We start from the raw sequence: 25,308 nt of genomic DNA, 5'->3' as shown, positions 1-25,308 counted from the left end.
TGGGGAAAGCAGGAGATCAGCATAAATATACGGAGCGCTTGCTTTGGGGTGATGGTGCTTTGGCTTTTTCCCAGGCAGAGGCTCAGGACAGCTGACAAGGAGAGCAGGAGGCAGCTCAGTGTGCATTCATAGGTCAAGGGGAACAAAAATGAAGCAAAACATGATTTTAGTAAAAAAAAAAAAACAAAGAAAAAACACACTGAAGTCTCAATGTTTTCTGTGATTTTCTGTGACTCTGCCCCCGGTATACAGCAGCACACAGCTCCATCATGTCCCTCTGGGAAGAGCAGCCAGGGACCCAGAGCTGGAATCTCTCGCTGGCTGCTACCTGGCACACTGCAGGAAACCCCAGCCCCACAGGGTGCCAGAGCCAAACTGGGGCTACGGCAGCCATCAGCTGCTCTGCTTTCACATTGATAGGAGATTTTTTACCCCAAATCCAAGGTTTAATTATTTATTTATTTTTTTTTTCCTTAGCAAAACCCATCAGTGCGAGGGTACCGTCAGTGCAGAAGGGCAGCACCACCTATTTTTGGTCAGGACCATGGCTGCCCTACGCCTAGTGACACTGAAGGTGCTCCCTCCTTCCAGGCCAAAGGCAGTCATGCTGCCAAGTCCTGCCCAAATCCCCCCATTTCCAAAAATTTCCCTTAAAAAAAAAAGCCAGACTGGGGGAGATACTGTGACAGCAGCTTCACCAGCATCCACACCCAGGCATGGATTTATGCTTGCTGAGATTAGGGGCCGGAGACCTAGTTTGTAGCAGGCTCTGCACTGATTAATTGCAGGCCTTGAATCCAAAACATGCCAAGTCTTTCAACTCTGCAGACAATGTCTGGGTTCTGCTCCCAGCCCGCTTGTTGTGGTGAATCACTTGAAAAGACTTCGGGCTTTTGAGGAAATTTCTGGTGTTTGCTGGCACACATGGTAATTCCAGCAAGCAGAGCCAAGGGGGAATCATTTACTTGAACATCTAAATCCCTCTGGAAATGCTATCCTACAGATGCTCTCAGTATTTTAATTCATTTGGTTGTTCTAGAAGGAGTTTAAAATGCCAAGAACTTCCACGGAACAGAAAATTCCCAAAACTTCTCTTCAGAAACAGTGAAGGAAGAGCGATGTTTGTTTGCAGAACTTACTCAGAGCAAACTTGAGTTTTCTCAGTGGGGGAAACTTTAACCGATTCAGAGGGTTTTTGTACTTAAAACAATCTAATGGGAGCTTTGCATTTGTGAGCAACCAACAAAAAAAACTACCTTCCCTGGAAACTGGAAGAGGGAAGGAGGAAACGAGGGGATGAGGAAAAGCAAGCTGCTCCTCTGCCTCAACTGCAATAGGCATCCAGTGAGGCTATGGATACCACCTCTTAACTGCCAGGCTATGAATTATTTAAATTTTAATATGAACCTCTTCCTCTTCAGCCTGCAAACTCTGTCCAAATAAAACCAACCAACAAGGTTTGGATACTCCTGCACTTCCATGTGCTGGAAATCCCATGCTTGGCCTGCACGTTCTGTCCCGGCAGCCTGCAGTGATGCCACCCTGGGGGGGGATGCAGGTGTCCCACGATGGCAGCATTGAACCTCGCGCAGACAGTGGGAACACAGCCAAGTTCATCCAGCTCCCTGCGTCTTCCTCAGGATCAGGTCCCCTGCTTTGGGCATGGCCAAGCCTTTTTTGTATCTGCCGTGGGCAGCCTCACCTCAGGTAGTCTCCCACCTTCGCCACTTGCTGTCTCGCAGCACAGGCGAGGCAGGACATCTGGCCCACACGTGTGCAAAGGAGGAAAGATTTCTGCCTTGCAGGTCAGGGACTGCCTGTAACACTTGCCGTTCCCGGCTCTCGAGGCTCTTGGCTGTCTGGACGCTCTCCATTACATGCGCTCAGATCCCTGGGAGTATGGCCTGAGGGCACCGGTGGGGCCTGGTGGGAAGGGAGAGAAGCCTGCCCCTGGGGACCGTGCCCCCCCCTGAAAACAGCAGGCTCCCAGGAAATAGGCACATTAAATAAGGATATACAAAAGGATGTATATATAGATATGTTTTCTGCTGCTTGCAAGATGAAAATAATTAAGTTTTATTTTCCGTCAGAAAGCGCTTAAATCATTGTTTCACACCTCCAGGCAAGGCAGGGCTGGGCAGTCCTGATTCCCATTCCTTAGATAGGGAATGGCAAATTAAAAGCCTCCTGCCCAAGGTCAGAGCAGGGAAAAGCCAGGCCCAAAGCCTGCCGTCCTTGAGGCTTTGCTGCTTTCCCTGGGACTCAGTTATTAGCATTATCAGGCTTTAGGTGCCTATGCTGCATTAGCTGCCCTATCCTATGAGGGCTGCGTGGGCTGGCACAACTTTCAGCACGGACTTAAGTGGTCCCTTCCCTGGCTCCTCTCTTCCTATTTAAGCAGAGAAAGAGCAGAGGGGACACACCACAGACCTGAGGTCAGCCAGATGCTGCTCATTGCTCTCACCAGCCTGCTGAGCTGGATTTGTGGTCTTAGCTTGACAGACAGTTTGGCCCAAATCCCAAATCGCCCTGGAGGCTGAGCCTGGCTCCTCTCATGGCTAACCCAGCTGGCCGTGCAGCTGTGTGTTGCTGGCTTTCAGCAGCATGCAGTGCCTGCTGCACCTTCCCCTGGCAGGGCACAGAAGGATACAGGGGAAAACATCCCTCCCTAATGAGGTCCAAAGGGCCTCTTGCTGCTGAAGCCCCTCTATCAGAGCAAGGGTTCAACACAGAGAATCAGAGAACCATCCAGGCTGGAAAAAACCTTCATGATCACCAAGCCCAGCCATCAACACAACCTACCAAGTCCCAGCACTAAGACTTGTCCCTCAGTGCCATGTCCCCAAGTCTCTTAAATACCTCCAGGGACAGGGACTCCACCACCTTCCTGGGCAGCCCATTGGGTGCTTGACCACCCTCTCCATGAAGAAATTCTTCCTGATGTCCAGCCTAAACCTCCTCTGGCACAACTCAAGGCCGTTTTCTCACATCCCATCACCTGAGAAAAGAGACCAACACCCCCCTCGCCGCAGCCTCCTTTCGGGTAACTGTAGAGAGCGAGGAGGCCTCCCCTCAGCCTCCTTTTCTCCAAACAGCCCCAGTTCCCTCAACTTCTCCTCATAACTCATTTTCCAGCCTCTTCACCAGCTTCCTCACTCTTCTCTGCACATTCTCGATCAACTCCCTGTCCTTCCTGGATTGAGGGGCCCCAACTAGTCACAGTGTTTGAGGCACATGGGCCTAAGCTCTCCACAGCTGGCCCTAAACACCTTCAGATCGCTGGGCCCAAGGGTGCCTCCATCACCACAGCATAGCAGAGGATTTGGCTGCCAGCAGAGCCGAAGGACCCTTTCTTTGCCTGGTTCATGTGCTCAGCTTGCCCCATGGCCAGCACAGCTCCGTTTCTATATGGAGATTTATGAACCAGACCAAGAGGCTGGGTCACTTCTCCAGAAAGAGCAGCAACAGCCCTCATGGAGGAAGGGAGTCAGTGTCCAGCTTCGGCCTTCCTTCCTCCCTTCTCCTTCTCTTGTGGAAGACACTTCATCAGAGGTGGCAAATTTCCACTTGGTTCAAAGGCCAGGCCCTGCCTCTGCAGAGTTCTAAGGCAAATATTCCACAAACTGTGTTCGTACTGCATAATTATATATAATTTTAAACACTGATGTAATTGGGGTTCTAATGAACTCCTTCCTGCTGTTGTTTCCTCATCTTGAGCCTGTATTCAGACATGAGATTTCACCGAGTTAAATTTTTAAAAGGAAAAAAAGAATCAGGCTGAGACAACTCAGACATCTCTGTCAAACTTCTGTCTGCCTTACTTTCACATGAAAGAGATTTCTTAAGTTCCTCCTAAAAATATGCATCCATGCAGCAATACCTTGAAAGGGAGAGAAAGGCGGTAACCACAAATGCTCCAGACACCTCACAAAGATCATTTCACAGCAGCAAAAGCCGCAGTCGCTGCAAAGTGAAGTTTTAAAGGCAGGAATACACGCTCCTTGCTACAGGGAGTGACGAGACCTCAGCATCTTGAACTGCATAATAAGAAAGTGGAGAAAAAGCAAGGGAGATGGTATCTTTAGGAAGATGTTTGGTCCTACTGTCTTGCATAACATGAACTGAGTAGACTTAAAGCCTCCAACTTTCATGCCCTCCCATTACAAGGAAGCCTGAGAGCCCACTGGCAAACCATCACATTTAGAGAAAGTTGCAGAAATCCTTATTTCCCTGTTATGCTCATACCGATGTTTTTTTCCTCATTTACCAAAAAAGCAATTTATTTTAGCTCATAAAAAAAAGCTTATGTATTCACAGGGACTGCATACCAAAAGGGACAAATACAGATATAAACAAAACAGTGAATTACCATTATGGAAATTAATTTCAAGAGTCACAAGGCATATTATTCCTGGAAATTGTTTTTATTTAGCAATTATGTTAACACCGCAAGAAGGCAGCTGGCATTGAAAACAAACAGTTCAATTTAAAAATCAGGGAAGTGAATTAACTGAAATTTCAGGGCACTCACACCTGAATACACTCCACTACCTTGAATACTTAAGACTCCTCAGAGGCTTAGGTTTTTGTCAAGGAATAGAAGAAATGGGATAAAAGAGTAGGAGAAACTTTTTTTTAAGTTATTCATTTGTTTTCGCAAATCAAAATCAAACCCTGACAACCAGCCAGCAGGTGAAGAAACTGAAGGAGTCGATGACAATACTGAGAACAATTTTTTTTTTTTATTTTTTTTTTCCTGTAAAATGGCTTGTGCTTCCACAGGTACAACAGCAAAGAAATTATTTCAGTCCATTTCACGTGGTGTATAAAAGACCAAGGTTACAAACATACCCAGAAGTTTAACAGCTGCTAACACTGTTCAAAGGTAAACATAACTTCTCCATCGTACGGGGCTCACTGTGTGGATGAGGCTTTTCCTATGGTTGGGTCCCAGGAAGAAGGAGCCTTCCAGGGACTCTTCATCACGTATTCGATCCAAGAATAAAACAATGCCCATCCCTTATCACCATGACAGAAACAGAAGGGACCTCAAGGTGACTTGAGGATTGGCTTGTCCACCCAGGAAAGCGTAAATATGCCCCGGTCGAAGGAAATATTGACAGCCACCAGTTTTGTCTGTAGCTTGGTTGTCCAAGCAGCTTATTTTTGTTCTGCTGCCAATAAACAGAGGCTGATCAACATAAAGTAAAGCTGTATCTTTACTACTTGTCGAGGCTCGCTCTACTGTTCTTGCAATATCAAAGTGTTTGCTGCAGTCGGTGGGACTTGGTTTGCACACTGCGACTTTTCATCCTAGAAACTACCCTCCTCCCCAAACCACCAAACCAGCCTTACCTTCTATGTTTTTTCTTGTAACTCACAAAGTGTAGACTTGTTAAGAGTACTTATAAAATAAAAATACTGAGAAAAACCCGTGATAGACATTTGTAACTTCACTTTGTTTTCCTTGAACAGAAGCAAGCCTGAAGGTATCTCTTAATATTTTCTTCCATGTTTTCTTTTCAAGCTCTATTTGTTTACCTGCAACTACATGGATGAGTAGAGAATGAGAGGAACCAAGAACTCACGAGAGACTGAAAACTGAGCAAATGAGGAGGATCCTTGGCCAGAGCTCTCCACAGAAGCCGGGCTGTCCACATCTGCTCAGCTCGAATGCCTGACAGACTTCTGCTTCCTACCTCTTCACATCAACAGCTCTACATATCGATTCCACGGGAGCCGTCACTTCACACCCCATGCAGCAAGTCAGCAACAATCTCGGGGAAAACAGCATTTATCACCCATGACAGAACAACCCTTGACAAAGAACAGACAGGCATGGCCCGTCTCAAAAAAGAATATTTGCAGCTCACCTTTAATCAAGAGCAGGAGTCAAGCCAGGTCGGTTTTTCTAACCTATTAAAAATGCGTTCAAACGAAAATCAGTAGTGATGATGGCCAGAACACTACCAACAGTTCTCTAACCCCACAAAAGTGTCAAGACTACAATGTCTGTGAACAGAAACACGACCGTCTTGGAGAAGCTTCCACTTCCAGAACAACAGCTGGTCAGCAAAAGAAAAAAAAGAGCAGCAAAGGTGATCGGCTTCGGCAACAGCACTAAAGGAGAGTTACCACAGTTCTAGACAGCAGTTTATTTTGGGTGGTGTGCAGACTAAAATAGCAAATTCTATTCAGAGACTGTTGCAGTTTCTCAGCAATTCAGAGAAGTCCCCCACTCAGCACCTCTGCTCCCTGCCCTGGCTCTAGGCAGAACCCTTCAACTCCATGAATTGTCCTTAGAACCTCAAGGAACATTTTCCTGGGAGGACCACCTGTGGTTCCAGCTTTTCCAATTCATCCTGGGACTTCCAACAAAAGCGAGTGCTTTTTAGAGCATGAGCCAGGTCTGAAAGCTCCTGGCATGGCGTTGCTTCAAGGCGGTCTGTCCCTCGTGGAACCAGGCTGACAGCAACTTGCATCTCTTTTGAGCCCCGTTCCCACCCTCAGGAAGAAAACTGATCCTTTAATTACTATGCCAGTACAGTACGACTACTGTACCCGAGGCACAAAGTGACCACACTTGGAAAAAAAAAATCTTGATTAAAATGCAGTATCATGCTAACTCCTTTGTGCTATTTGGAACACGATTCAAATAAGAACAACGCTTACCACTGAGCCGCTTATTGAGACTTCAGCACTCTACCAAGAAGCTGCCAGGAAAAAGGAAAGCATTACAGCTCCAGCATGCATGGATATGACAGACTTTTTTTTTTTTTAAGATAGAAAAATACTTTTAGCTGTACGTTATGCAGTCAAAGCTGTTTTTGAAGCATTTAAATAGAATCAACAGTTAACAGGTGAAAAAAATCCATAAAGAATACACTGCCAACACTTGAAATGGTATACAAGGAATATCATCACACTGAAATCATGAAATCAACTTTCAAAACAAAGTTTGAGTGTGGTTCTCAAATTGAGTCGTTCCGAACAGAATTGGTCTTATTTGTCTAGAAATTACTTTTTCCAGCTGAGTTACCACATCAGTGAAGGTGTGTGGTTATTGAGACAAGGGAAGGAGAAAAGGGATAAGCAGCCAAATGGTCATTTAGTCAGAGCAGCATACATGGCACTAGTGTTTGAGAAAAATAATGCTACAGACTCTCCTGCCTTCCCAGTAAATCCAGCTCTGTGGGACTCACCCTAGATTTGAATACTGGTTAATGACAAAGTACCTGAATTCATGCAAAGGAACTGCGGAAATTTGTTCCCCAGATAAGAGGCAAGTTTTCCCTCCTACAGTATTTGTTGTTACACAGAATTGCCGACAAAAGAAACAAAAATCTTGCCTAAACACAGTCTTTCCAAAGGACACTTCCCTCAGATACAAACCATTAGCCTGTTTTCCACATCATGCAAGCCAAAAAACGCAACCCAATGGTGTGCTGGCATTTCTAGTGAGCATTCCTCTAGCATCATAAATTCACTTTGCACAGGGTACAGCTATATGAAGCCCCAAAGCAATTAATCTGCAACAGCAAAGGAAGCAAGTAAAGAAGCTGGATAATGGAGATGCCTCAAAACCTGCACGTTTACACCCATTTACGCTCAAAAGGAGACTACGCATGCATGTCCTGATCAGCTAAAGCTCAGTAAAAATAGTTGCCACCCCAGACCGGTGAAGTTGCCATACAGGAAGCTCAAGACTTCTGGCCCCCAGCAGTAACGCACAGCTTGAGGGCTTAATTCAACAGTGAACAAACATTTCCTGAAAGTGTTTTCATAGCATCTCTTGTGAGAAACAAGGTTAAGTATTTCAGAGTCCAGTAAGAACAAGGTGGAGGTGAGTGCGCCTCTCGCAGATGAGGTATATGCTAACCAGAAGTAATGCTGCAGTATGCATATGGAACCTGAGGAACTTGAGCTGAATATAAACAGGGAAGAGGCACCTTCACATTTATGACAGAAACCATAAGAAGGAATTGAAGGCCCAAAGGCATTTCTTTCCCACCTGGCTGGGCTGCCATTCTTGATGAAGATTAGCCACAAGGTTGGCTTGTGGGAGTAAGGAGTCAGAGTATGGAATCACAAGAGGATCTCATTGAAAAGGCACTAGAAAGAAGCATATAGTTTTAGGTTAACAAGGTTCGTCCTATTTCCAATCACCGAGTGGGACAAAACTGTACAGTTTGATTTTTAGAGAAAATGCTGCAGAACAAAACTGTTTCTTTACAGCAGCAAAAGAATAAAAAGAAAAGTAAAGCTATTTTCAAATCATTAAAATGCTGAACATTTATACAGCAAAATTACACTAAAAACAGCAGCAGACAAAGTATATCCCATCACCATTGGCAAGGGATTTGTAAAATGTTTATAAGGTTAACTATAAAATAATTTTACAACCAAAATATGAACAGGCCAATTCAAGTATATATATACAGAATATATTAAAATCATATAAATTATATATTTATACAAAGGGCACAAATATAGCAAAAAGCTATAGTTGATTAAACAGAACTGAGCTTGAATGGTCTATTTCATCTAGGTGTTATAATTTTCTCCTTTTTTTTTTTTTAAACCTGGATAGATTGATACCTCAGATACCAAGAGTACAGAGGGCAAAAGAAAAAAAACACAAATCAAAGAGTTATCATTCTGTATGAAATGAAACTAACAGTGGGCGGGGTACATCTCATATGAAATTCTGATTTAATTATCTCCATAGTAAACATTTATCAGCTCCCTTAAAAAGTCAGGAATTTCAAGTGATCCACTTCAGATGCACCACCCTGATACATATATTTGATTACATTTGAATGCTGTTTGATTTGCAAACATTTGAAAAAAATGGATACAAACACATCTCAATCTGCAAAAAAGGTGACAGATGGCAGCAAGTTGAAAAGTGAACAAAACACTCACTTGAACTAGATAGGATGCTCTCCTCACAGCATTTTGGCTAAGTGAGCTTAAATAACTTATTTTTAATTGTTTTATTTCAAAACATAACAGCATATAACCACAATCCATTGAAGCACTAAACAGTCCCATCCACGGGCTTATATTCAAACATTAACTAAGTGCTTTCCTGAATTCAGGTCTATGTAGATAAGCTCTGTATAAACTGTACCTAAACCTTCCATCTTGCTGCAGCACTACCCCTCCATTAATGCAGTTTTTAAAGGGTCGCCACATCTCAATTAACCCAATGGTTCTGGGCATGCAAGGAACAGTTAGGGCAAGCTAAGTTAAGCAAAAATAAAAAGGCCAGACTACACATATACAGAACACCGGCTTACAAACCAGACCTATTTATGTAAAAAAGTAAAGCAGTTTCACCAGATGCAGGTTAAACAGGGAGGAAAAAATAAGAAAGAAAACCAGCCATATACCATACGTAATGAACAGTGGATATCTATTACACTGAAAGGAAATCAATGCAAACAGGATTTCCTCAGTTTCAAGTAATCCTTGATGCCTTTTTGGCCAGCTGTGTTACACCATAATAGATATTTTAATAGCATTTATACTCTACAATTTAGGCAGCTAATTTTTCTCTTACATATCCAATTATCTCTAGTGAACATTCACCTATGGTTGTCCACACATTCTGTATTAGCTCCTTGAGAAACTATTCAAGTTAATTTATATTGCAAATTAACGAGTTACATTCTGTATGTTCCTTCTAGATTTGAAAAATAGGTTTTAAAGGCTTGTCAAAGTTTAGAAGAAAAAACCTTTCCATTAAAAAATCTTAGCTTAAAAAAATCATTAAGACACCTTTTTCTGATCCAGGGTGCTAATAAAAAGATTACAAATATACTACAATTTGACCAAGAAGACTTCATGAATATGCTGCTTTTGAGCATGCAACACCACTGATATCTGTCAAATTCCAGGTATCAATGTATCCCATTCCACCACAGCCCCTCACAATTTCCTTGTCAGCTCCCCAGCCCCACCCTACCACCCTATTAATAACATTATAAAAAAAGGTAAAATCTAGAGTTAGTGGCAAAATCTTCACAGTAAATTGTTAAAGAAAACGTTATTGTGGTCATTGCAAAGTGATATCAGTCAATTGGACCCTGAAAAATTAGCTTGACGCAGTTGTGTTCCCCAGACAGTTGTGTTGCACAAAAAGGGCAGGCAGCATGAAATGCATGAGTACCATGAGGCAGTGGGATTTGAGACCAGTATTTCGCAGATTTCTCAGAGCACACATGTCCACACGGGGTGAAAGCATGGGTCGGAGGACCAGCATCCACATAAAAGCCTGCTTCACAACCGAGCCAGAGAGGCACGTAGGGGCCAATGGTTCTGCACATGGGACATTCCCGCTCATTGGCTTCTGTGTCACTGCGATGTCCCCAGTTGTGATAGCCATGGACATGACCACAGCTGAGGTATGCCCAGGGTTGCTTCTCCTCTACCACATCTTTACGGTTGATGCTGGGAAACGCCAATGTGTTTAACCCGACGGGACACTGCGGCCTGGCAGCGTTGATCTCCTGTCGCAGAGCCTCAATGTGTTTCTGAGTTGGAGTGTGAAACAGTCCATCTGCTGTTCTCCACAGAAGGGTGGCTCCACACAGGTCGATCAGGGAGCCATCTTGGAGGACGTTGGTCTCATTTTCTACCTAGAGGTGGAACACAAAGATGATGGTCGGATCTCAGATACCTCTTTTACAGACAGAGTTAGATCTGTAAACGCGTCCTCTTTCTCAAATGGTTACTCTTCCTAGCATGCTAACTAATTTTGCCTTACTGTTTCCTTCTGGAACCCCATTTTTTTTTTTTTTTAAATTCATCTCATCTCTTTTCCTATATTTCAGTTTATAATAAGCATGGGTCTTTTTTATGCTGTGCTTGTACATGAGGTAGTAAATTTACAACTGTTACATGCAGTGGGAATACTAGCTATTATGCACAGTTTTCCTTCCTGTAATTCTTTGGGAAGATATTACATTACACTGAGTTCTTCATAAGAGGACAGGGGGTAATAGTTTTAAAACAAAAAAGGGTAGGTTTCGATTAGATGCGAGGAAGAAATTCTTTACTATGAAGGCAGTGATGAGGCCCTAGCGCAGGCTGCCCCGAGGAGCTGTGGCTGCCCCATCCTTGGCAGTGCCCAAGGCCAGGCTGAGTGGGGCTGGGGGCAGCCTGGGGTTGCGTCCATGGCAGAGGCTGGAATTAGGTGGGCTGTAAGGTCCCTGCCAACCCAAACCATAACGTGATTTTACAAATACCCCCCACCTCTGAGCATGCCATTTTCCTCTCTCTAGGATTGATCCTTTGTGTGCCTCTCATGTTTAAGGTAAGTCACCGCGGACTGAAGAGGAAAACGGCCATTCCCTTAGGACTGTCTTAGCAGAGCACCCAACTAGCTCCCCTGAAATTCTTTGCTGATGTGTGTTGGCAGAGGGCTGCTCCTCGTGCAGATCTTTAGACCAAAACCAGCTACACCCAGGACAGACCAGCTGTCCTCTCCTCAGATACCATTTTTTGGCTTGTGGCAAGCATAAAGCATTTTGCAGAAGCATGAACTCCCCCAGCGTACCTCATCAACAGTGAAACACTCTTCCGCGGGTACGTTATGGATAAATGACAAATGCAATACCAGCTACGTGCACAGGCACTTTCATAGATATCACTACAGCAGAGTGAATTACCAGTCAAATATCTCAAGCAATAAATTCCACAACCAGAGCCACACAGCCTCAGCTTCTGAGCAATTAGCCCCCCACCCCCAAACTAGTTAGCTCTTTATTCGGTGAGGTATTCCATGCAAATATAGCCCCAATGTGCACTGCCTGAAGGCTTCTTTCATCTGAAAAAAAGCAGGTACGTATGATACATTTTCAAGGGATTATGTTAGAGACATATTGTATTTCAGTGAAATATTCTCTAGTTTATTTTAATGTCGAAAACATAGGCAAATTGTGCTATTGCTCCCAGTTAAGTAGTGATGAAAATGTATTAAATGAAATTTAAAGAGACAGACCTACTGCCCAGGTTTATACATCGAAAATTAATAGAAAATACCACTAAGGCAAAATAAATACCCTGGAAATTAAATAGGTCACATTAAGTCATCATGTCAGCCTAGGAATTCCATGAATGACAACTGCTTTGGCATTTACATTCTAATCCAGTTTAAATTCACAGATTAACTGTGGATCATCCTTGCACAAAACACCTAGACAGTACAATACAGACTACAGATAAAAGGTCACCACCATAAAGTACTACCAGCAGGAAAAAAAAACCTCAGCAACCGAAGTAGAGAGAAACCTTGATTTGATGCACTTCTCATATAATTCCTTCACAGACAGAAAAGAAAAAAGCTCTCATCCGCAATGTGTTCAATTCATTATACAGGGTGCACTTGGTTTTATGAACCCAATCAACGAATACTGATCACATCAATACCAGTGTGCCATGTAATTTTTATTTAAATGAGAATTCGAGTCATTTTGGATGCAGGAAAGGGAATTTATTTGTTTTCGTATTGCCTTCTTTTAGTAGCACTAATAAGGTGTTTTGCTAACCACGTACAAAGGGCACAACTGCAACATCATCTGTCCCAGTCCCTGAGGCAACGTTTGCCTCCCACCATTATAATGGCAAAACAATTTATGTACTGCAGGCTGTCTACTGAAAGCAGAACAAAATATTCAAACTCCATTTTCCTAACCCCTTTATAAGCAGTCAGTTTTCACCAAAGCAAGTGGCAAAACTGGAAAGTCAGTTCAGTGCAAACATGTAGGATAACTCTAACACTACCAAGCTAAAGGGAACTCAAGGATGCAGCACAAAAACAACTTTGGTCATGAAGAGAGGGATAAAAAAAATCCCTCTCCACTGCTACTCTGTCACTGTTTGAAGTCTAGCAGCTGAATGATGAAGTTACAAAAAAGAAGGGGCGTCTTTGTTTGTTGTGGAGGCTCTCAAAACCTTGTCTCACCTCAAATCGTAAAAAATACCAGAGGGTGTAAACCACGAAGGATCTTCCAGGTCTGCAGTCGGGACAATACTTTAGCCTAGGCAGAAACTAAGGACTTCTGGGGAAGCTCATCTGCCTGAGTGGGAATATGATAGTCTGTGTATTTCACTGGATTACTTCTGCATGTTGGTGTTTGTTTTTTTTTTTCCTTCCCCTCAAGGGCAGGTAAAAAAAAAAGGAAGAACAACAAAGATAGCATTTTTCCTTCCTAAACTCTGCGGATCTTGGGAAGGGGAAAGAACAAGAGTGCTGTGCTCCCACCTTCTATGGAAAGTGGACACATCCCTTCACAGGAACATCTATCCAGTTATGTATAGCTCAGGTCTCTGACAGATGAAACTTCTTATTGTTGGTAAAGGCAAAGCCATCCTGCTCCATAGGGTAACATAGGAGCACACTAGGCAGGGTTTCTCTGATCTTCTGAGTAGCAGGTAAATCACACAGAAGCTGCGCTATTCAAAGTTGTTTTGCATGCAAGCACACTATTAAGATTTTACGTGCACAGGGAGATGCCTTTTGCAGTACTAACTTACAGATCTTCCCATATCCTAAAAGGACATTTTTAAAGAGGTGGGGATTCAAGAGCAAAGTTTGTTTAGCTTTTACACTATGCTATTTCAGTTGGAAAAGTGACATTAGCAGAAAACTAAAGAGCATTCTATACGAGCAGAAACAGAACAGCAACAAGAATGTACTGTAGCATATGCATACTTCATTGATTTCAGAGCCCTTGGTCTGTTTTAATTACCAGATGCTTTCGACTTACCAGCTTCCCCCGTTGTTGAGCAGATCTGGTTTCCCGCAGAGTGTACACGTCACCACAGACCGAGATCTCCCGCCAAACTCCAGGTTTAGACTCCTCAGTAAACCCTCCTTTTGGATGCATGACCAGCACCCCATTAGTTGTTAATCCATCCATATGGCCATCAGGATTTTTCCATTTCGCTGCTTTTTCCTGCATGTGACAACCACACCGGGAAAGAAAGTTTGTCTAAAAGTTTACAGACTGAACTTTCCCCAAGTTTTGCTAGTCGTGTCTAAAATGCAACATTTCCTCACCAGCCAGCAGCTCACAGATTCACAGAAAAAGTATTTTTAAGACAACCTTCACAGTCAGAGTAGCAACACCTTTTGCTCATGCATCTCCAGTTACGATCTTAAATATTATTTCCAACTCAGTGAAGGAACTCTGCACATCAGGTGATACTTGGGGCCTGAACCTCAACCTGACCTTGAGGTCTACTCCAAGGTCAGTAGCGTAAATACCCCTGACCACTGCAAAGGAACACCACTGCAACGTGTGCACTGGTTTCCATATTGTGGCCAGTATGTTCCTTGGTCTTCAGCACCAAAAACTACAATAGCAGCTTACTCACAATGAGTATCAAGAATATAATAGACAAACCTAAAGAAAAAACCTTTAATAAAGGCTACTGAAGTAGAACTTTAGTAATTATCACCAAGAGTCCATGCTGGTAATAAATCTAGCACACAAAACTGCAGCTTCTGCTTAACGCTGTGGCTGGTACGCCGCAGTAATAAAAAACGAACGATAGGATAAGTCACGGACTCATACAAGAGAATTTTGGGGCTTGAAAATAAAAGAATAGAAATGGAGTTTGCTCACATGTAGCATAATCAGTAGCAGTACTTACACCAAGAAATATATTTTTGGAAGAGTCAAATCCAGCTGCAAAAATCCTTGCTGTATATGGCGGGCTCCTGTCACATACAATCCTGCACGCAAAACGGGATATGGTGCTTTGTGTAATCTGAGTTTCATCATTATTTTGACTTCCAGAAATAGTATCTGTTACTACAAAGTCTATGGGGCTTTCTGTTGACCTGCCAACCTGCAAAAAAAGTAAAGATGTTGGATAATTTGAAAGAGCTGTAGAAGTATCAGACATTAAGGGTCAAGTTATATCAGGGATTTTGTCACGTTAAGGTTGATGCCATTAAGAACCTATTGTCTACTGAATTTCTGGATGACAAGATCCAACTAGGGACTAGTCTGTATTCTTCACATTTGTCCTAGGTACAAATATGCCACTGGCACCACAAATGTTCAATTACGACAACTGATGCACGTGCTTGCCCAATTTTTTCAATTAAGAAAAAATTAGCTTGAAAATGTCAAGTTTTGTTCACGTCTAGTTTCAAGTCAGTTTGCCATGAAAATCAAGGATTTTTATTTTAAACCCAGAACTTGTTTATTTTGACACATCGTAACAAAAAGCTACCCACCTTCATGTTTTCAAAATTTGTAGTTCTAGAACAGAAGAATTTTCAGGTAAAACCTCACAATATGATTAAGCTTATTCCTAATCATGCATATGCACGAATAAAAAAGTTAAAGAAATATTCTTGTCTACTGATCTGCAGCGTTTTATTTCTTCTAAAGAAAGGTGTTTTTTTGTTTGCTCGTTTCTTTTTAAATTTTGCCACCTATGAATTTTAATTCTAAAAAACTGGAAGCATCTAGGCATCTGGAACAGAAAAATTTGTTACAAAAAGGGACAGTGGGATTAGACTGCCAACCAAACACAATGAGACTGCGTCAGTACTTCTACAAGCAAATTAGCGTTGCGCCAAATTTGAGCATAACTGGGGAAGTAGAGCTGAGGAACAAAGAATGGAAAAATATTCTTTTTTACAGACACCTTGTTATTAAACAGAAAATTCAGAATTAAGCACATTTTTCACATAGAACTACTTATCAAGGATCCACATTATATGAAATATCCACATTTGTACGAAATATCCTCCTCACTAAACATGATCACATCACGCCCCCCAAGAAGTTGCACTCAGCTTAGCTTCTTGCTCCTCAAAGCCCCTCACATGTGGTTCCATCATGAACAGCAACAACTCTGCAAACTAAGTTCATTATGTCTGTTTAAAACAGTGAAGAAAAATTATTCAGGCGTTCAGGAAAGTGATATTTTTAATACGTAAGCCTTCCCACAACTGAACTGATAGCAACAGTACAGGGATCTTTCCCGTACTTCTGCTATACTTGCAGTTCTACTTTTCAGTGTTACTCTTAAACACATGCTGAAATTCACGACACATCCAGTTCTTTCCTCCATATCACAGTTCTTGAAGTAGAAAATGTGATGAGCTTGCCACTGAAAACCACCACAGAAGTACCAAACCAGGTCTAATCAAAAAGTGACTACCAGAATACCCAAGAGACAGAGTTTAGAAACTACTTCATACAGGACATTTCTGATTTATGCAGCTTGACAAGTTCAACCTAAAAATTATAAAGCTTTATTCCTTTTCCTCTTACAATATTACCACCACCAGGCTCCTCTATCCCACCCAATGCAGCTCCTGCTAAGAGTCAGCACTGACCAGCAGCTTACTCGTAACTTTGGACTCTAACCTGCATGCAAGCTCTCTTAAAGGGTAAACAATAATGAATGTGAAGTCATTCTGTTCATAACAAGTTTCCGCCTGTTGCAGTCTATCAAACATATCAGTCTCAAAGGTTTTAGATGTAGTTAAGGGAAAATAAGACAGGTTCTTCTCTAAAGGATGACAAAGCAAGTGTTTCCCAGTCTCTCATATCCTAACAATCTGAATGAAATCCATGAAATCTGATTATATTCAGATATAAATATTAAAATCTATATAGAAAGCTTTTTGTTTTTAAAAATCTGAGATTACAATGAAATAAATTATTTTGGTGCTCAAAATTTACATCTCATTTGTGTTAGATGTCTACACAGCCCCAAATATTTTAAATACTTGTGTTTGTCTTTTGAAAGAACCTTCTAAATGATCAGTCCATGTAGTATTGCGCTACACTTCAGCAGTTTTTTCCATGCTCCATATCAACTCAGAATTTTGGATTTTAATATCATGAGAGAAGAAAGCCTTCAGAAACAAATGACAAATTTGATCAACATTTACCAACCAGAAAAACAATTTTATCTCATCTGATGTTGCAGGCAGAGTACCGTCACTACACACCTTCCACTATTCAAAGCTACTCATTATAGACTTCATTATATTTCGTAGTTTTCTTCCATTTTTCTCTATTGCACAGGATGCTTTTCTTTTTACAAATTTTTAGGCTCCATTTCAGGACTCTTCTTCTGAATTCTGCCATACTCCGTATTATTTCACTCAGCTACTTCCAACAACACACTACGAATCTTCCAACTGATGCCTCAGACAGCTTCTGTTGTCTACACCACAGGTTATTGTTAAGAGCTGTAAAAGCCAGGCAGTCAGTCAATTTGCTAGTGTCTACCGTCAGTCAAAGAAGTGCTATTAAACCCCCCGCTCCTGAGACAAGGCAAAAACCAGACAACCTGCCAGCAGATAACGTAACTGCTGTAGATTCTTAGTCTCAACAGAACTTCACTTTGATGATAGGGGGAAGCAGACCATGCATTTTCTGTGGCGCTGTTTCTTTCTTTTTCTTCTTTTTCTTTTTTTTTTTTTTTTTTAAAAGAACACAAATAAATCCAATATTCACATGCAATATAGCTGCTCCTGTATATATTGGTAGTTATTTAGGGTACTGGCTATACACACTGTGGTTCCTTTTAGTAGTACTAACAGGTATAAATTAATCCATTCTTGTCCAAACAAACCACGAAGGAACAGTTTCTACTCCAACTTGATGCATCACCAACAGAATGGTAACTAAACTCTTAAGGAAAATGGTGTGGGTTGCAGTTGCTTTTTTTTTTTTCCCAATATGCTGATTACAAAAGGAACATCTTGCCTTTGGGAGACAGCAGATGAAACATTCGCACATCCTTCTTGTTATCAAACGAACAAACTTTACATGGATATCACTAACAAAGCTCCACAGTAGCATTTGTGCTCAAAATACACTACAGAAATACATAAAGGAAACCAGTTGTGAACTGGTAAGTTACATGCGCAAAGACATGTTAATTTTCATTTCATTACAGAAGGTATCAAGAAAATGGATGGTCTGACAGCCTGGACACTGCTCTTCAATTTTCACTGCTCTTCTGATTTTTTCACTGCCCCTTCTATAGTCTCTCCACATTTTCCATATGTGCCTCACTTCTGCTAATATCTACTCGTGTTTCTTCTTGGTTAGAAGCTTGGAGAGCGTAACGTGAGAAACTAATTCTGCATTAGTAGTCTTCAAAGCTTTCCTGCTTGTTTCTGAAGAACTGCAGAATACAGGTCACCAACACTTCTCACGTTTTCCTTCAGAGAAAGGACTGACTACAGGATCTCAAAGTGGAAGAAGAGAAGAGGTGACAGATTTTGTGAACCGAATCTCCCTCACTTTAAAGAGAAATGAGCTCTAACTGAATGGATTCAATCTTCACGGGTTAGAAGTGGTGCCCTGGCTACGGAGAGAAAGAAAGCAAGAACTCTTCCCTCTGTTTTCCCTATTTCAGGTCCCACTGCCAGCGTTATTCACAACCCTCCATACATTCCTCAGTGTGGTTACCTCAGTGAGGCTGTGCAGTGCTATTGCCCCATTTTCAGAGGGGAAAGTCTCAGATAAAAGCTAAGCAATCTGCCCAAGACAATACACGTAACCAGTGGCTGAGGATAATCCGATGGTCTTGGCATTATCCTTCCCTTTTCAGCTTCCACGTCCTTACCGGGGTTCTATAAAAGCCAGGAAAACACATTTGAGAAGAAAACAGCAAGCTCCAAGGACCGTCTATGCAAGCAATGGTTGATCAGCAGTAAGGTTTTACCCTGTGGACCCATACAGACAATTGGAATTTGCCACCAGGTACTACAGGGCAGCACGAGACAGCCTTCGAGCAACTTTTCAGACTGCCCAGAATCCAATTCTTGAGAAAAACTAAAGCCTAGTGGCTCACCTAAATAACAGAAGCCTCTTCAGGCTGCTGTCTGAGAATGGCTTCAGCAACAAAATATTGCCGCAGTCTATCAGACTATTCCTTTTCCCATTTCCACAGCCATCAGGCCCTCTAGGCTGAGGCCTGCAGCACACCGAAGACAGCTACAGACAGGGGAAACATCAACCAGGACACAGAGCTCGACGGGAAGCTGAGATCAAGTCACAGCATGACACAGCAAGACAGCTGAAACAAACCATGCTGAAAAGACAAATTTTTAACAATAAAGAAGCCATGACCCTGACACACTAGCCATTTGAGGGGTCACCAGAAGGACTGAGATGCTCTACAAACAAGACTCAGCTCCAAAAGTTTTATTGTTATTAAGATGGGATAGTCTGGTCTGTTACAAGCCAAACCAGTCATTAACTACAGATGTATGACAGATAATGGCCTGAACCATAGGCAGCCTCTCAGAAGTGCGTGAGTAAAGGGGCCAAAAGGAAAGCTTGTGTGACATTCCACAAGGCATCCCAGAGCTGATCTGGGCTTGAAAAGCATTATGAAGACGTGTGCTCCGGTGCTGGCCACCCCAGCACAGACCAAGCTGGCTCATTGCATACTCTGCAAGGTCCTGCTCTGAGTATCGGGATCCTGAAGGGCAGCAGGGGAAGACATGTTAGCCAGGCTATTCTACACTTCACTAGACAATTCCTCTGAGCCAAAAATCCCGGTACAGGTCCAAAGTATCCTTGATTAGCACCCGTAACCTACTGCCTTAGAGAAGAGGCACCCAAACTGCAGTCTGTGCAGCACTGCTTTATAACGTGCTGCATCTCCACACTTCATGCTGCTAGATTTCATTAGTAACAGCTAATCCCCCCAGCTCATTATTTGATATCCCTCCAGCACCCAAAGCTGTAACTACCACTACGTTATTATACGATCACGAGTCTTCAATAAAATACAACCAGGAAAGCAGCTGTTTTGCAACTCCTCTTTATTCATGTTGGTGTATAAAAGCAGCAGAAAAATTCTAGCTATCAAAAATGGCATTTCAAAATTACTGACATACAGAAAGAGTTTCACTGGAGCTACTCAAAGCACAAAAAACACCTTGCAGAGAGAAAACAAATATCAGATAGTAACCCAAAAAGGATGGGTTGCACTTTCTTTTTCACCAGTCAAAAGTCTATTTCAGTTCATTCGTGAAATCATTTTCTAATGATCCATTCATGCAGCAGCACATGAACTAAACTGTATCTTCTCAATCTCTATTTGGACCTAATCATGCCTAAGTCACACTGGGAAAGTCTTACACAGAGAAAAGCACAGAAGCCACATTAAGTAAGAACCTTTTCATCTTGACAGAGTCATTTCCTCTTCTGTCAACACCACTCAACTGCTGACCCTTCTGAATTTGAAAGACTCAACAAGGAGGGATAACAATCCATGATAAGATACCCTAATTACAGAGGTCACTGACAAGACAGACCTGATTAGTCTAGAGTGGAAAAGGTTGTGTATGTCTGTTTTCCCCCAAGCTTCAAGTCTAACTTTCTACTGAATTTCTGAAGTCTTTTATCAAGTATAAAAGCAAGCATTACACAATAAAATAGCTTAGGTTACCAGAACGCTAGATGATGCAGAGAAACAGAAATACATATCTGTTGGATATAAGATAGCTTAGAGAAAACCCAGCACAGTCCCCTACACCGTTTGATACATTTGCATACCCTCCAGGAACAGTTTTATTATCCTATCACCAGCTTGCCTCCTTCAATGCAGAGCTCCCACATGACCCTTCCTCCCTTTGCTTTTACTTTCCCTTTCCTATCCCATGCTCTACTCCTTATGTACTTCCTTTTTACTCCAGTTACTCAATTAACTGGAAGCTGGGGTGGGGAGTAGGTGGAAAGGTGCATTCTTGTGCTTATTCATGAATTCAGACTACTCATTTTTTTCTAGTACTTATACAATTGTGACACTGTCCTTGTAGAAAACGCAAAAAGCAGTGAAAGGAGTAAGGCAGTAAGGATACTGAAGGTGCTGGCGCTGGTTTGAGAACAGACAATGTAAAATTTCAAAGGGCTCTCATATTAGGCAACTGGCTTTGGTCACGAAAATTCCACAGAACAGACAAAATACCTGGAAGAACATAATCCAGAACTGTGGTTTCACATGTTGCTTTAAAAAAAAAAGGAACTGGTCTTACCTGAAACATGTCTGTGTCTTTATCATGAGTATATTCCACCACAACCGTCTGGTTTCTGGATAAAGTGTAAGAGATACTGTGCTGGCCTTTACAGCTGATAGCCTGTTGAACAAAAAACATCTATTATAGTTTCCACATAAATATTATAATCAAATTTATTTTACTTCATAAGCACCTTTGCCTATGTTCATAACATTGTATTACAAGGCTTGGTAAATAAATACAGTAGGACTTTTTGTTCTGGTTTTAGCAGAAAATCCCAAGCTGCACTTGTTTGCTTCTAGTTCTAAAGTACCTGGTACCTACCATTTTCATAGTTTCGACTCCAAACCTCAGAAATTTCCGAGGTTTTACCTCGGAAATTATACTAAGTTCCTAAGCCTCGAAGGAACCTGTAACCCCTTTGCAGACTAGGTCTTGTGGTTCTTCCACTGTGTTTTCTTTTTATAATAAGTGAGCAATACAATTGATTTCCATTTAAAAGTGCCAGGATTTCAGAGGTAAGGATGTCATTACAGTTCAGAAGATTTCTGGTTACACCAAATAGTCGCTGTTTTATAACAATTGTAATGAAGAACATGCACTTTCAACCTATTTTTCCTCACTCACTAAAGAGGATTTCTTACTGTCTGCCAAAGGGAACTGATCTCTACAGATACGAATACAGTAAAGATATGAATGTATCTACAGATATGAGTGTAGCAAACACTAAATAGTATTTCAGGATTTAAAACAAGACGACAGCTCCTGTTATTCTGCTCAATTTGGTTAAGACTGAGTTCTTTACTTGTCAAGCCTTCCCAGGTTTACATCTCTAGGTTGTCTTTTTCAGAAAAAAAAGATAAGAAGAATGTACCAGTCCAAGAACTAGTCCAAGAACAGAACAGACATCACTCCCACAAAGGAGCACCCACAACTCTGAAAAAAACAGTAAGAACCCTTTTTCAAGGACAAGAGCACAGTTGTCACAGCAGAGAGATAAGAAAGGGTGGGACTGAATGATCTTTTCAGAACCTCTGAGACGCACACAAAATCTCTGCAGCACTAGTGATTGTTTCTCAAGCTTAAAGACTAATACTTCAAACGATTATGCAGTGTCAGTGTAATTGCACTAAATGTACGATGTAAATGCATTGATAAAAGCTTCAGGACAGAGTGGAACATGCCAAGAAACTAAGTCTATTGGCTAACAAGGAAATAAATGTAAATATAAAGTCCATATAACTGCACACAATTAAGAAAGGTAATGACTGTTACTTCCCAGAAAACACTTGCAGACACTTAAGTACTGATTTAATAGGTAAATTAAAGCTTTCTCCACTTTTCTGTTGAAAGGGGTCATTACCTACAAGAGGTTCTCTCTCAGTAGCTTCATTCCTTCCTGTTGCTCTTCATCTACAACAATCACAGCTCACAGCTAGGGATGGGAGAATCATAGAATAAGTAAGGTTGGAAAAGACCTTCAAGATCATCTGGTCCAACCATCATCCTGCTACCAATGTCACCCGCTAAAACATGTCCCTAAGCACCAGGTCCAACTAAGCAACTAAGTATGTTCTACTCATCTGTCATCTCTCACAGAAGTCTAAATGATCTTAATGTTACAGATAACTGTTAAACAAATCATTAAAAAGTTTTACTCAGTCTTAGGGGTATTAAAAACCATCTAACTGCATACTAAAAGCCTAGTCAGGGTAAGCAAAAATATTGATGAAATACTGAAAAAACAATGACAGATTTTTTTGTAAACTGAGTATTTGCAGCAACAGATTAGAGACAGCTTTTACAATGTTCCTCTTGCTGAAAGCTCTTCGCAGCTTCAGCACCTGCTAAAGATTTAGGCTTAGGTGATAATGCCCAGAGGCAAAGCATTGGGTAAGATGACCTCTCCTAGTCCCTTCCAGTACTTCTGTCTGCAAGCTTTTAACACCTAGGAGGTGATGAGTTTTCAAGCCATACAGTCTAGTTTCACTGATTTTATTTCAACAGTCATTATGACCACCAAAAAGTGATGTAAGCAGGATCTGTTAGAGTATCCCACTGATCATGAATTATAAGTTTCTCATCTTAAATGGATAGTCTGTTTTGTAATAACCATTACACTGATGCACAGAATGTTGCAAAAACAACATCTGTAGATGCAACACAAATGAAGTCACTATCGCTTTGTGGCCTGACAAAACACTGAATTGCAGGACTGAACCATGTATAAAGAGCTTTTCCTCTTCGCATGTTTGACAGCTAACAATGGGATCTCAAGCCCCAAGCAGCTTTCAGGTGCCTCGAGTATAAGAGAAAGACTAAAAGTGATAAGAGACCCCTATACCTTGCATTTTAATTATGACCTGGTAATGATCAACTGATATTCGCATTATAGGAAACCATTTCAAATATCAGAAAGTAGTAGTTTTCAGACAAAACTTCCATTTGTTTACAAAAAAACTAGGCGGCAGCTGAGGGCATAGTGGGGGACAGGTCCATCAGGAACCTGTTCACCTGGTGGTCCCGACTTAAACTCTAGCCAGTCCATACAGCACTGGCCACCAGCAGATGGGTAAAATTCCAGGCACGGATGTGTGCCCTAAGCTTCTGCTCTTGTCAGATGATATTGGATCAAATAGAAACCTTGGTCAGACCCAAAACAGCAGTTTAAGGTCTGACAAAAAAAAAAAACAAAAAAACCACAAAACAAGTGGGAAGGTAAGTAGCACCAGACATACATTTAATAAGGTCATGTCCTCATCTACAGAACTTAGGGCTTAGATATGCTAATAATTCCCACTAGGTTGGCCACGGTCAATATCTACTCTGAAAAACGAAGGTAGGGCATAACCTGCACTTTCTTTTCCCTCCCATCTTTTCTTCCTCATTTTATTTCCCCTTCTCTTTGCCTTCCACTGTTTAAACTCAGTTATTTGCAGCGTGAAAGGCCACATTTTGTTTCCTGGAATTGTATAATCATTTTCCAAAAAGCTAAGAGTTTTATGAGAAATGTTTCGACTTGTGTCCTTTCACAAACAGCTGCTCCAATTCAAAACACATTTTACTGTTATCTTAATTGTCTCAAAGCAATTGACCACTTTCAACTAAAAAAAAAAGTAACAGCATTTCAGGAACTACACAAATCCCACCAACTGGTACAGTGAACTATGACAAGTGTAGGGCAAGTATCTTAATAAAACCATATTGTAGGTAAAATGGAGCCACAGACAAAATCATGAAGGATTTTGACACCTTGAAGAGCTACAGAACCACAGTACTGCAAGTCCCAAAAAAGCCTGGAGATTGATTGCCCCAACCCCCTTGTAATTCTCATTGGTTTTTATCATCCAAACTAGAGAGATTTGTTTTTCACTGCTTTCAGCATTCAGATTTCCAGACTGACTCCTGCCAGTAGGATTTATTTTATTTTTGGTTTTTTACTCCCCAAGTCTTTGAGTCGGAGTCAAAGACTTGGGGATTTCATTTTTCACTCCCCAAGTCTTTGAAGCTGTCACTAATTGCATTGCTCTGGTAAATTCTGAAAAGTCCTGACTCTCACAAGACGTACAGTAGCATCACAAGTTCTAGCAGATGACTTCAGAGATTCAGGCTGGACACCACCACTTCCACCTTCCAGGCAGAATTAACACACAGAAGTACAAAAACCAGGCACAAACATTGCCTGGACCTCCCCACCTCCTGCTCGTGGCCGCCAAGACCCACCACAGCAATAGTGCACGTTTTCAAAGCTTGCGAAAAGGCCACCAAGCTTTTGAGTCTGCGGGCCAAGAGCACCTGAATTTGAGAGCAGTTCTCACATCTTTCAGGTCCTTACAAGTTTAGCAGAAATCAGCAACTGAACACAGGAAAAAAACCTGAACGAGTTCCCAAAAGAAACAACTGATGGAAAAAAAAATACCTTGCTAACATATATAGCCTGAGCTCGCCAAAGAAATCAGAAACACGTGGCTCCAGACTGGCCATAGCATGTGCTGCCTCCTGTCCAGCAGGAATGCTGTTGGGAAGATACAGGCTAGATTAATTCAGCCGCCTACACAGCAATTTGTTTGATATGGTTAGCTGTCTCAGGCTGCTGAATTCAAGTAATCCCTTTGGAGGAAACAGAGTGGGGGCTAATTGACATAAAACCCATGGAGCAAGAGGGGGAGCAAATGATGGCAGTGGGAGATTTTCCAGAATAATTCCACTGCCAGCAGCTCCATGTCCACGCTGGGGCTGAGGGATTTCAGCAAGTCCAACTGCCAAACGAAAGCAAAAGGAAA

The 25,308-nt window shown here is 41.8% G+C and overlaps 1 protein-coding gene across 1 annotated transcript in view; it reads right to left on the bottom strand.

Moving 5' to 3' along the window:
- Positions 1 to 4,408: 4,408 nt before the first annotated feature.
- PELI2 (pellino E3 ubiquitin protein ligase family member 2) overlaps positions 4,409 to 25,308 on the bottom strand; it is a 77,225-nt gene continuing 56,325 nt past the window's right edge. Inside the window, exons 3-6 of the mRNA XM_040558673.1 lie at positions 21,044 to 21,145; positions 14,665 to 14,862; positions 13,776 to 13,964; positions 4,409 to 10,643 (exon numbers count right to left, since the gene is read on the bottom strand). Of these exons, the coding sequence (XP_040414607.1) occupies positions 10,077 to 10,643; positions 13,776 to 13,964; positions 14,665 to 14,862; positions 21,044 to 21,145 (1,056 nt within the window). The 3' untranslated portion in view covers positions 4,409 to 10,076. The remainder of the gene's footprint in view (positions 10,644 to 13,775; positions 13,965 to 14,664; positions 14,863 to 21,043; positions 21,146 to 25,308) is intronic.

The sequence above is a fragment of the Cygnus olor genome, chromosome 5 (assembly GCF_009769625.2).
Source record: "Cygnus olor isolate bCygOlo1 chromosome 5, bCygOlo1.pri.v2, whole genome shotgun sequence".
Lineage (NCBI taxonomy): Eukaryota > Metazoa > Chordata > Aves > Anseriformes > Anatidae > Cygnus > Cygnus olor.
This window is presented reverse-complemented; position numbering and strand designations above follow the sequence as displayed.